General features: G+C 40.2%; 1 protein-coding gene across 2 annotated transcripts; it reads left to right on the plus strand.

Moving 5' to 3' along the window:
* Positions 1 to 2,958: 2,958 nt before the first annotated feature.
* Positions 2,959 to 10,063, plus strand: DSEL (dermatan sulfate epimerase like). Of its 2 annotated transcripts, XM_039320674.1 has the most exons (3): positions 2,959 to 4,110; positions 4,264 to 4,580; positions 5,308 to 10,063. In XM_039320674.1, the coding sequence occupies exon 3, from the start codon at positions 6,190 to 6,192 to the stop codon at positions 9,844 to 9,846; it is 3,657 nt and encodes a 1,218-aa protein (XP_039176608.1). In that variant the 5' UTR covers positions 2,959 to 4,110; positions 4,264 to 4,580; positions 5,308 to 6,189; the 3' UTR covers positions 9,847 to 10,063. The 2 variants fall into 2 exon arrangements, with proteins under 2 accessions (XP_039176608.1, XP_039176606.1); XM_039320672.1 differs by having other exon boundaries at positions 2,959 to 4,580.
* The last annotated feature ends 1,468 nt before the right edge of the window (positions 10,064 to 11,531 follow it).

Below are 11,531 nucleotides of genomic sequence, written 5' to 3' on the forward strand. Positions count from 1 at the left end.
GGGTGAGAAGTGAAACGTCTTACCGTTCAAAGAAAAACAAGAAAGTCCAGCTGCCTCGTGAAAAAGCATCTTTGGGACAACTATGACCTGGATAACTGAGAAGCTCCATAGATATACTGTACTTCTTTTCAAAGACAAACGTGAACTTTAGTGAATTGTATCTTTGTCTTAAGAAACTTGAAAAACTAGCACTGGAAAATTTCATATAAAAACATGCAATTCTAGAGCTACTTTTCTTCAAATGCAAAGTTTTTTTCCTCCCCAAAAAGTCTATATCATATGAAATGTCATTTCATTCCCAGACATTTCCACTCTGCATTTCATATAAGGCTTCAAAGTCAACTTTCCTTTCCCCAAGTATTTCTATGGGAATAGTCATTATCAGATTGCTTACGGTCTTTAGCCACACCATTATTTAGAGCACGGTATTGCTATGTGATGACACCCTTCTATCACACGGCTGCACTTTTTGTTTCTGCAACTACAATAGTACAGTGTAGAATTTGTCCAACACTTTATTACACTTTTCATGCCTGAAATGAATATAAAGATAAGATAAAAAGATGATATAAAAAAATGTAGTGTTGTGTCTCCCAAGCTTTGACTTGATCACTCTCCATAAGTTCTGACTACCTCAAAGGGTTGTTGGGAAGTTAAAGTGTGGGAAGCTATGAATGTCAAAGTGAATTCCTTCAAGAAAGAGCATAGCTATTCTTTTTAAAGCAGTAACAAATAAATAAACAGGCATATTTATCACTTGGCAAATGCGATTCTTCTGCTAGCCAAGAACATCCATGCTTTGAGAAATGTAATTGCATATTTCTTAGCTGAGGCTTATGACATCTGTAACAATATTCTGCACAGTTTGAAAAGTTTTTCTTTCTAGATTTAAGATAGTTGATATCTTAAAAGTTGAAAATCATGCTGTAACATCACTCCTGCTCAATTTGCTCTTTAGGTGTACTGTATGATTACTATTACTACACACTTACTAAGTCACGAATTTATAATCTGTTTCTCTTAAAAAGTATTTTGTTAATATTATATAATCCTGTGATTGTTCTGAAATCTTCTTTTTAACTTGAATATTATTCCTTCCTGTCTTTCTTCTTTTGATCCTAAGCAATAGGCTAAATTGCCAATTTATGTTAGTTGACATAAATTATCACATAACTTTTGCAGTATCTAGGTGAAGATAACATTGACTGTTATTATGAATAATAAAATCCATTGCAATAATATGATTGACCAATTATAAATTTAATCTGTACTACCCAGGAAGTATTATGGAGCATAGTATAGAATTCCATGTTGCTTATTTAGAGATCAAATGCAAATCTCTAACAGCACAGCATCTTTATATCATTGACCAATTGGCTTCTGGGCTAGTTGACTTTCATCTTACATATATTCACAATTATAGCCTTGATCAGGGTAAGGCTAATATTTGGTCCACATTGTCAATTGGGGTCTGCCACTTTGCTTCTCATCCTGCATTCTACAAAGGAAGCCCTCCTCTTGGAGTTTACATCACCCCAGTCACCCTTTGCAAGAAGCCCTTGTATATGCCCCATTCATTCATTCATTATATAAAGGAGTTCTTGGGGTGTTTGAAAAGCGTTGAAAAAAATTGAGAGTAAAACATGGTAAAAACCAAAAGTAAAATACATATATAGATACATAGCTCAAATACTATCACATATATCACAATAACTTTCTATAAGTATATTAACACTACCAGAGCCTAATTGCTAACATATTCTGTTAGGTTTGCTAATTTTCCCATTCATAAAATGACATATTGCTCTATTATGAATATAATGATTTTATGGAAATCAGCCACAAGATATAGTAATGCTGTCCTCCAGTTCGGATGGCTTTGAAATGGAACTAGCCTAATACATCAATCACAGCTTGATAAGTTCCTATTAGGCAAGAAACATACTTCCAAGTTTAGAATCAGTATTCCTCCAAGCACAATTAAACAAACAAACAAAAGAAACCCAGAATACCAGTTTCTGCTGTGGATTTCTCAGACCTATTTCTTTGATATCTCTCTAGGTAATGCATCTGAATGGAATCAGTTATTACAACAGCAGACCCATCGTGGTGTTTTCACTGTAACAGAGGTTTCATTCATTATTAACAGCTTTGATTATTTGCGCGGAGGGGGCTTTCTATGAAACAAAACTATGGATCTAATGCTTATGTATGGAGTTTCACTATTTGATATTGGATCAGTCTGAAACTATATATGAAATATAAAAGGAATTAAAATGTAGTGCCATTTTGGAGTGGACAAGGAGTAAACAAGGTGTAACGTGGATGGAGAAAAATTGGATGTTTTGTTAGTCAAGTGCCAGATGATGACAATAACAATATGCAACTGGACTTGAATGAGACTTTCAATCCCCTTTAGGGAAAAATAGACATGAGACAACTTTCATCTCTTGTAACCAGTTGGAAACCGAGAACACCCCCCCCCCCCGCATATTTCAGTGGCTATTTCAATTCTTATTTTTAATTGTACTTTTATATTGTCCAACAACAAGAATGTACTATTGCATCATTCTTACTATTCCATATTCAATAACATCAATTTATTTTTTAAAATTTCTGCAATTTAGATCTGGATTGTTGTAGCAAAATCTATTCATGAGTACATAACGATTAAGTTACATCCATTAATTTATCTAAGAAAGTGTTCATTCACTAGTTCATTTCACAGTAGCCTTAACTACCCAGACAATTCAGTCTAGTCAATTTCAAAGAACACTTCTATAAAACTGTTAGAAAACCTGGGACTTGTTTTTTCTTTCAGTTAAGGTTTCTTGTTGCACTATCCCACAAATATCACAACTGTGCAATACACCAAATTTAACAAAAAGCATGATTGTCCAGAAACCCTGTCACAAAAATATTACTGTGAACATAGATGTTGGGGATAAATAAGGATCAGGAAGCTGGGATGGCACATTTGTCTTTGTCAAGGGCTTCTGTTAGGTTACTGAATTCAGAAGATGGGTAAGTAGAACTTAACTTTATATCAAACATGTAGTGATTGTAACTCAAGCAAGCAGTAGAAGAATTTCATGGGTATTATTAAATGGGGGTTAGGGAGAGGAGGCTATGACACACTGAAATGCTGAAGGATCCAGCCATAAGGTTTCTGATGATACATGATTATGATGGCTTTTTTTTCTATGCAGACAAGTGATCTGTGATTTCAACCAGGTCCCATATAAAAACGATGATGATGATTTTTTTTTTTTTTACACCTTTGATTCAGATCCAGGATCGTAGGACATGGCGGTGCCAAAAAGCCTCGGACCTGTTTACTTTTGCAACGGCTCATTTTGAACTGATAGACGTTCTTTCTTTTAAACCAGTGGTTTTCAATGGATCCTATGCTTTAAAAAAAAAAAAAAAGTGCTGACTTTTCCTTTCTTCCTAGAACCTTACCCACTTATTCAGCCTCGGCACGTTTTAAGAGCGTTCATCTGTATTCTCCCACATAATTTCTCCATTCCATCAAGTCTTCCTAGCATCACCCAGTTGTCTCCGCCGCTGCTCTTTCCGCCTGGGTCCCTTCCTCAGCCAAGCCCCAGTCGTCCCATTTGCTTCTCGCCCTCTCGCAAAGATCAGGTGTAATTAAGGGGGGTTAGGGGAGAGGAGGGGGGACCGCGGCTTTCGCACATGCTCGGTACCGGGCGGGCGTTGCAAAAAAGAAAAAAAAAAGGCACTGAGAATGAGCAGCCGCCGCCGCCGTTGCTGTTGCTGGTGCTGCTGGCAAGGGCAGAGCCCGCCGCCAGACCCGCCTTGACTCCGCCCGGCTCCAGGCAGCGGTTGCCGCTACAATCTCCCCGGCGCTGGCCGCTGGAGCTTTCAACCCGCCAACCGCAGCGGTTGAGCCGCTGGCTGAAACGGAGGCAGACGGACTGATAAACGGGCAGCGGGAAGACCATGGCTAAGGCTCGGCCGGAGGAAAGTCCGTCGCTTCAGGCAGAAGCCGCGGCGGCCACAGAGGCTCTGCCTGCCTCTCCTCTGCGGAAAAAGTCACGTTCTTTGCCGGAGTCGATTTGGCATCAAACTCTGAATGATTAATCTCGCGTGAGATTTTTTTTTTTTTAAATTTCCCTACCCCATTTGCAGAATCGGGGGGGTGGGGGGAGAGAATAAAAAGTAATTTCTTTCTCGCCATCTTCACTTTTACGCTTCAAGAGTACTGCGCGGCTTTTCCGCTTTTTTTTTTTTTTTTTAAAGGCCGCTCGGCTACTTCGGACCGTCTTGGCCAGCATCCGACTCTTTCCTTGATCTTGAGAAAGGGACGCGGATCAAATCACGTGTCTACGCAATCCGGGCTTCGGGACAGTTTGCTAAGGAGACGAAAAAAAGGGAGCTCGTTTTGCTCCCTGATCCAGCCGGGGAGCGCGAAGTCAGAAGAAAGCTCCGGCCGGCAAATCCGCGGAAAGGAAAACTAAACAAGTTTTTAAACAAGGCGATGTGGCCCCCGGATATTTCTCCTTTTTTCGGTTCCCTCCGTTCTTCTGTCCTTCGCTTTGGGAGGAAGACTCCTTAAGGTAAGGCGGTGGCTTTGTAACATTTTAAGAATGTTAGGGGGGGGAAGAGATTTTAATTAGCATTATTACTTCATAATAATTGCTATTATTAAGAAGAATTTCCTGGCTGATCTATTGGCGATGACTTTTAAGTATTTCCATTTGTTGGCAAAGAAAAGTTGTTCTAAGTGTTCCAGTCGGTCTGGTTAATTAGCTCCTGGCGCCCTCTGGTGACTAGCCATTCGGCCAGCCACAGGTGAAGGAGGGGGGAAAAGGTATTAAGGATATATATCCTTATATAAATTAATTATAAGCATATCTGGGTGGGAAAACTGAAATGCTTTGGGACGATATTTCAAAAGCCCAAAGTCGTCAGCAAGCCTTCAAGATTGGTTTGATTCTCAAACTGGTGTTATTGCATCAGCCGGCAGGGAAAGAAGCAAATAGATGTAACTGACAAGGGGCATTGTTGATGGGGCTTCTGGATGGTGTTTGACTCTTAACCAATAAAAAAATGGAATTGATTCATTCCTGAGTAAGAGTTTTCAACCTATTTTGAATGCTCAAGCACCTTGAAGGAAATGGGTGAAGAAGGAAGCATTAGAAATGAAAACTCAGAGAGCTCACATTATTTATTTCTGATACCAATTTGATTAAAATAAGAATGCCACCATGTCTTCATTTTTTTTAAAAAAATGTATATGTTGATATTAGTTTGTAATGATGCATTTTGGTTTTTCTTTTTAAGGCAGAAAAGTTCATCATACCAAACAAAAAAAGACTACAGAAGCAGCTGTCAGTGGAAGCAAAAGTGTATCACATTTTATGTACCCCTTTTAAAATGTGTTTTGTGATGAGGACATCAAGATAGTAAAAAAAAAAAAAAAACTTCAGAACAGGAGCCAGTTGCACAGATGGATGAGAACATGGCAGTCATGAAACCAAGCATTAAAACCACCATCCTCTACCAGGAAGTTCAAATCAAGCAAAGCTTTCATTGCTTAAGTTTTGGAGCTGCGAAAATTCTGGCTGACATAAATATTTTGCTAAACCTTTTTACCCACAAAAAGTAACATATGGATATTTTCACCCCACATGAGAGAATGAAAACGAAGGCACACAATTCATTCACTGTATGGGTCCCTTCTATACAAAAATACATTTCTTTCCTAATGTTTTGATATATGTCATGTTCTTGCTTTCTTTTTCAACGGCATGAATGACTAAATATATTCTGAAGAAAAATAATTCCATTATTAACGAAGTAGTGAGTTGGATATGATTTTCTCCCTGCACTTTATGGCTTGCTAAACATACAATATCCTTTTGAGATTGAATGTATCAAATATGCATAGACATTAGTGAGAGATGACATTCCCTTTACTTTTCTGTATAGTCATACAATGTCTGTCAGTGTACTTGCAGTTCAACATTTTCCAGAGCTGTGCCTAATGACGTCATCCAAGAACTGTGTGTACCAGTAAAAGTTTTCCTATGTACAGTAAAGCACCTTCAAGAAGATTTTCCCACTGGTAGGTTGATTTGTGCTTGGAATTTGAACATTTCCCCCCCTCACCCTGCCACCAAAAGGAGATGTATACCCGTAAGTGAGGGATCTGCCTAATGGATCATGGCTCTAATGTTTACAGGACATTCCATATTTCTAGCATTAGTGATGTTGGCAGTCTCCACTTTTGAAGAATCTGTTAGCAATTACTCTGACTGGGTGACTTTTACAGAAGACGTGGATCAGTACGAGAAGCAGAGGATGGAAGCTTTGGGAGCAAATCAGAGGATAAAAAAAACAGCCCTGTATCCAAACTTATATTTCAGTGCCGAAGAGATCCCAGCTCTGAGGCAGAAGTCTCACACCAGCCATCTCCATCTCTTTAGAGCAATCCGGAGTGCAGTGTCTGCCATGCTGTCCAATCCCTCCTACTATCTACCTCCTCCCAAGCATGCTGATTTTGCTGCCAAGTGGAATGAGATATATGGAAACAATCTGCCTCCCCTTGCATTTTATTGTCTCCTCAGTCCTGAAGATAAAGCTGCCTTTGATTTTGTTGTTGAATACATGGACAGAATGGCAGGATATAAAGACTGGCTTGTGGAAAATGCCCCGGGTGATGAAGTCCCTCTCGGGCATTCCTTAACTGGATTTGCCACTGCTTTTGATTTCTTACATGCCTCATTGGATGATGTCAGAAGGCAAAAATATTCTGCCAAGATATGGGCTGTGACCATGGGAATGTACGAGTATTCCAAAGTCCGTTCTTGGGGCAAGCAACTTCTTCACAACCATCAAGCCACAAATATGTTGGCATTGCTCATCGGGGCCCTGGTCGCTGGAGGAGGCATTGAGTCCCAAGCAAATGCCTGGAAGCATACTGTAATAGATGTGATGGAAAAAACCATGTTTCTGCTAAATCATATTGTTGATGGTTCCTTGGACGAAGGTGTGGCTTATGGTAGCTACACGGCCAAATCCATCACCCAGTATATTTTTCTGGCCCAGCGCCACTTTGGGATTAACAATCTTGAAAACCACTGGCTCAAGATGCACTTTTGGTTTTATTATGCCACCCTTTTGCCAGGCTTCCAGAGAACTGTAGGCATAGCTGATTCCAATTATAACTGGTTTTATGGTCCAGAAAGCCAATTGGTTTTCTTAGATAGGTTTGTCTTGAAGAATGGAGTAGGCAATTGGCTTGCACAGCAAATTAGAAAGCACCGGCCCAAAGATGGCCCAATGGTACCGTCCACTGCCCAACGGTGGAGCACCCTTCATACAGAGTACATATGGTATGACCCCAAGTTAACCCCCCAACCTCCACCTGACTATGGCAAGGCTAAAATGCATGTGTTTCCAAATTGGGGGGTGGTTACATACGGAGCGGGATTACCAAACACTCAGACAAATACCTTTGTTTCCTTTAAGTCTGGAAAGCTTGGTGGCCGTGCTGTCTATGATATAGTCCACTTTCAGCCGTATTCCTGGATTGACGGCTGGCGTAGCTTCAACCCGGGCCATGAACATCCTGATCAAAACTCTTTTACTTTTGCCCCAAATGGGCAGGTATTTGTTTCAGAGGCCCTTTATGGACCTAAGCTTAGCCACTTGAACAATGTTTTAGTATTTGCTCCATCCCCCACAAGCCAATGCAATCAGCCTTGGGAAGGTCAGCTCGGGGAATGTATGCAGTGGCTTAAGTGGACAGGCGATGAAGTTGGGGATACATCTGGAGAAATTATCACTTCCTCTCAGCATGAAGAGATGATGTTTGTGAGTGGTGAGGCAGTTTCTGCATATTCATCAGCCATGAAGCTGAAAAGTGTGTACCGCTCATTGCTTCTACTAAATCCTCAGACTTTACTTGTGGTGGACCATGTGGAAAAGGAGGAAGACTCTCCTATTGATGCCATCAGTGCCTTCTTTCATAACCTTGACATTGACTTTAAGTATGTCCCATATAAATTTATGAACAAATACAATGGAGCCATGATGGATGTCTGGGATGCTCACTATAAAATGTTTTGGTTTGACCATCATGGAAGCAGCCCTGTTGCTAGGATACAAGAGGCTGAACAAGCTGCTGAGTTCAAAAAGAGATGGACACAGTTTGTAAATGTCACTTTCTCTACAAAGAGTAATATTGCAAGAATTGCCTATGTGTTCTATGGGCCTTATGTCAATGTTTCTAACTGTAGGTTTATTGACGATGCCCAGTCAGGGTATCGGATTTCTCTAAACATCAACAACACAGAAATAATCTATTCTGTTGTAACAGAGTATCTCAATCTGTGGACAAGGTTCCGTTATTTAGGATTTGGTGGCTATGCCACAGTAACCACTCAAGGAAAGGTTACACAGTTTGGTCTGGGCACTAAAATGATAGGGAAGCAGGGACTTACTCATAAATCCATTTTCCCCTTTGGCTTTAAAGTGAATGTGATAGCAGGATTTATTTTGGGGATTAGCTTGGCCATATTGGCTTTTCAGTGGCGATTTTACATTTCCTTTGGTAAGCTTTTGCGCTGGGTCTTAATCCTGGTAATTACCTTGTGGTTTATTGAACTTGTAGATGTGTGGAGCTCCTGCACTCAAATGATCTGCACAAAGTGGACTAGCAGCATGACAGATATGGAACCAAGTGAAAGGGAGGATCAAGGACATCCTAATTTGCCTGATGTTATCATCACTTCTCTCCCTAGTTCAGGGGCAGAAATTCTGAAGCAGCTCTTTTACAACACTAGTGACTTTGTTTATATCAAGATCCCAATGGGTTACCTTGATATACCTGAAACTGAGTGTGAGGTTGACTCATTTGTTGATGCCTGTGAATGGAAAGCTTCGGATGTTCAGAGCGGCCATTTTCGGATCCTGCAGGGCTGGCTGCATTCCTTAGTGAAAGACACAAAGCTTCACTTACAGAATATCCATTTGCATGAAACCAGCAGAAGTAAATTGGTGCAGCATTCTTCCAGTAGCAGAGACCGAAAGAGAGGGTCCAGGAAGAGAGAATCTATTGTAGAGCAAAGAAACCGCCTGCGAGGAAATTCAGACAAAGAAGCTGAATACATTCGGGAACTGAGGCAACACTTTGCCTCTTATCCAAATGCCCGCCCTGTCCTTAGTCTGAGTAGTGGAAGCTGGACACTAAAGCTACCTTTTCTTCAGGAAGTCATTGGTCCTTCCCTGAGAGCGCTTTATGTGGTTCGAGACCCGCGTGCCTGGATCTACTTAATGTTGTACAAAAACCAGCCTACCCTTTACTCTCTGAGGAAGGTACCACAGCATCTGACTAAGCTGTTTAAAGGAGACGGTCATGAAAAAAAATGTGGCTCCAATTCAGGCTATGCCTTTGAATATGATGCTCTGAGAGAGAAGCTCACAGCTTCAGATTCAAATGCTGTCTCTGTGATGTCCCATTTGTGGCTGGCCAACACCGCCGCTGCCCTGAGAGTAAACAAGGGTTTGCTGTCGGCAAACTACCAGCTGATCAAATTTGAAGATATTGTCAACTATCCCCAGAAGACGGCTGAAGCTATCTATGACTTCCTTGGCATGCCTCTGGCTCCAGCCAGCTTAAACCAAATACTATTTGCTACATCCACCAGTCTTTTCTATCTTCCTTATGAAGGAGAAATCTCTCCAGTGGGCATCCACGCTTGGCAGCACAATATGCCTCCAGAGGAAATTAAGCAGATTGAGGATATCTGTTCAACTTTAATGGACCATTTAGGGTATCCAAAGTTTACTGATTTAAAAGCTGCAGGCCAGCAATAGTTTGCACTAAGGATCTTTGGGCTCTTCAATTTGTAGATAAGAATTTGGTTTATTCTTGTAAAAATGTATGTATAGTCTGTGACACTTGCAGAAAGAGATTATTTTAAATGAAACAAAATACTTGCTCTGATATGTTTTCACCCAACCTTGCCTCCCCCTTTAAATGAAATGTCCTTTCCCTTTTGCTGCCTTTGAAAATAAAGCTGTACGAATCTTTACTTTCTGCTCCAGATGGGTACTAGATAGCTTAGGGGAGCAGTAATAGGATACAAGAGCTTTCATTTCATTTCTGGGGTATCAATATGAATCCTAGCTAAGCAGGAGAGTTGCCAAATGTTGCTACCATCTGGTAGTTATTTGGTGGGGAGGAGGCAGAACTCAGCCTTAGCGTTCTCCGATCAACTCCTTTTATCACCAAACAGACTTCACATTTGGCAAACACTGTCTCCCTTGGGCTAGATTTACTGGCCTGCTATGCTTGTCCTTAACCACGCTGGTGATGCTGAGAAGCTGTAAACTCAACCTAATCAGCCAGCTAAGGCTGTGTTCTATGGTTACCAGACATGTAAGTGGAACAATTGGATGCTGCAGATATACTCACACATCCATACAAATATCTTGGCAAAATGTCTGCGATCCTGTTGGCAGCCTTAGCAAAGATGAAAAAAAAAAATCACAAGCTGACATCGGAAAGAAATTATGTTTCTTAAATGCATGCCTCTGTCTCAGTGGAATGGAATTCAGAAGGTTATCAGGGTGTATTTCAGGATGATGTTTCCTATGGTAATCATTCTGTGGTTAAAAATGATGATGTGGCATAATGATAAATCATATTATGGTTTGAAGTATTTGAGTTTACTTCTTGGTTACAAAGACTGCTGAAGTCTTTAAGCTGAGGTTGGTACTGGCTAACCAAGAACGCATATGGTTAGACATTCCTCTTCTAGCAAGTCAACATTTTAGAATGTTGGAAGCATAGGAAAACAGTCTGAAAAACAAGATTTTTGAACATGAAGCCAAGTTCTATATTACCACTAACTGATTCTACATACAGTATAGGACCAAAAAAAATCTTCAATGCATGCATACATTAAAATTGTCCCATTTTTTTCCTCTCTCAGATTTCTCTTAACTGTCTGTGACACTTAGTTGCTGCAATCTGTTCCTTCTCTATCATAGAATTTCAGTGAAGTTTCTAAGGAGAGGAATTCCTATGGTTGAAGTTGACTGAATTTGAAGTCAGTTCTGCTTCCAAGGTTCAATCGGATAGCATCAAAGAATTTTCTTGTGGCAGCTACATCTCATTGTCTTTTATTTATTTATTTGTTTTTAAGTGAATAATATGGTTAATAGGATAGTGAGGTCTCTTACAGCATAGGTGTTTTCAGAGTGTAAAAAAACCAAAAATCCCTTGCCAGACTTTTTTCATTGTCTTCAACCAAAATGATGTTGCAGTTATAGATAGGCCAATAGCTAGATTTTTCTAATTATCAAAAGATGCAAAAAAAAAAACTTTTAAAAAAACCCCACAAGCTTATATTGAAAGAAAATGAGATTTCTTGAATGCATTCCTCTTTTCAATGGTTGTTGAATTTTAGGTTGATAGAATTTTGTTGTTGGTTGCGAAGTCGTATCCGACCCATCGCGACCCCATGGACAATGTTCCTCCAGGTTGATAGAATAAC

Source organism: Crotalus tigris, unplaced genomic scaffold (assembly GCF_016545835.1).
Source record: "Crotalus tigris isolate CLP2741 ecotype Arizona unplaced genomic scaffold, ASM1654583v1 scf7180000023680.619571, whole genome shotgun sequence".
NCBI classification, from domain to species: domain Eukaryota; kingdom Metazoa; phylum Chordata; class Lepidosauria; order Squamata; family Viperidae; genus Crotalus; species Crotalus tigris.

Coding starts and splice junctions, on each gene's coding strand:
- DSEL (XM_039320672.1), top strand. CDS start 6,190: ATGGCTCTAATGTTTACAGGACATTCCATATTTCTAGCATTAGTGATG.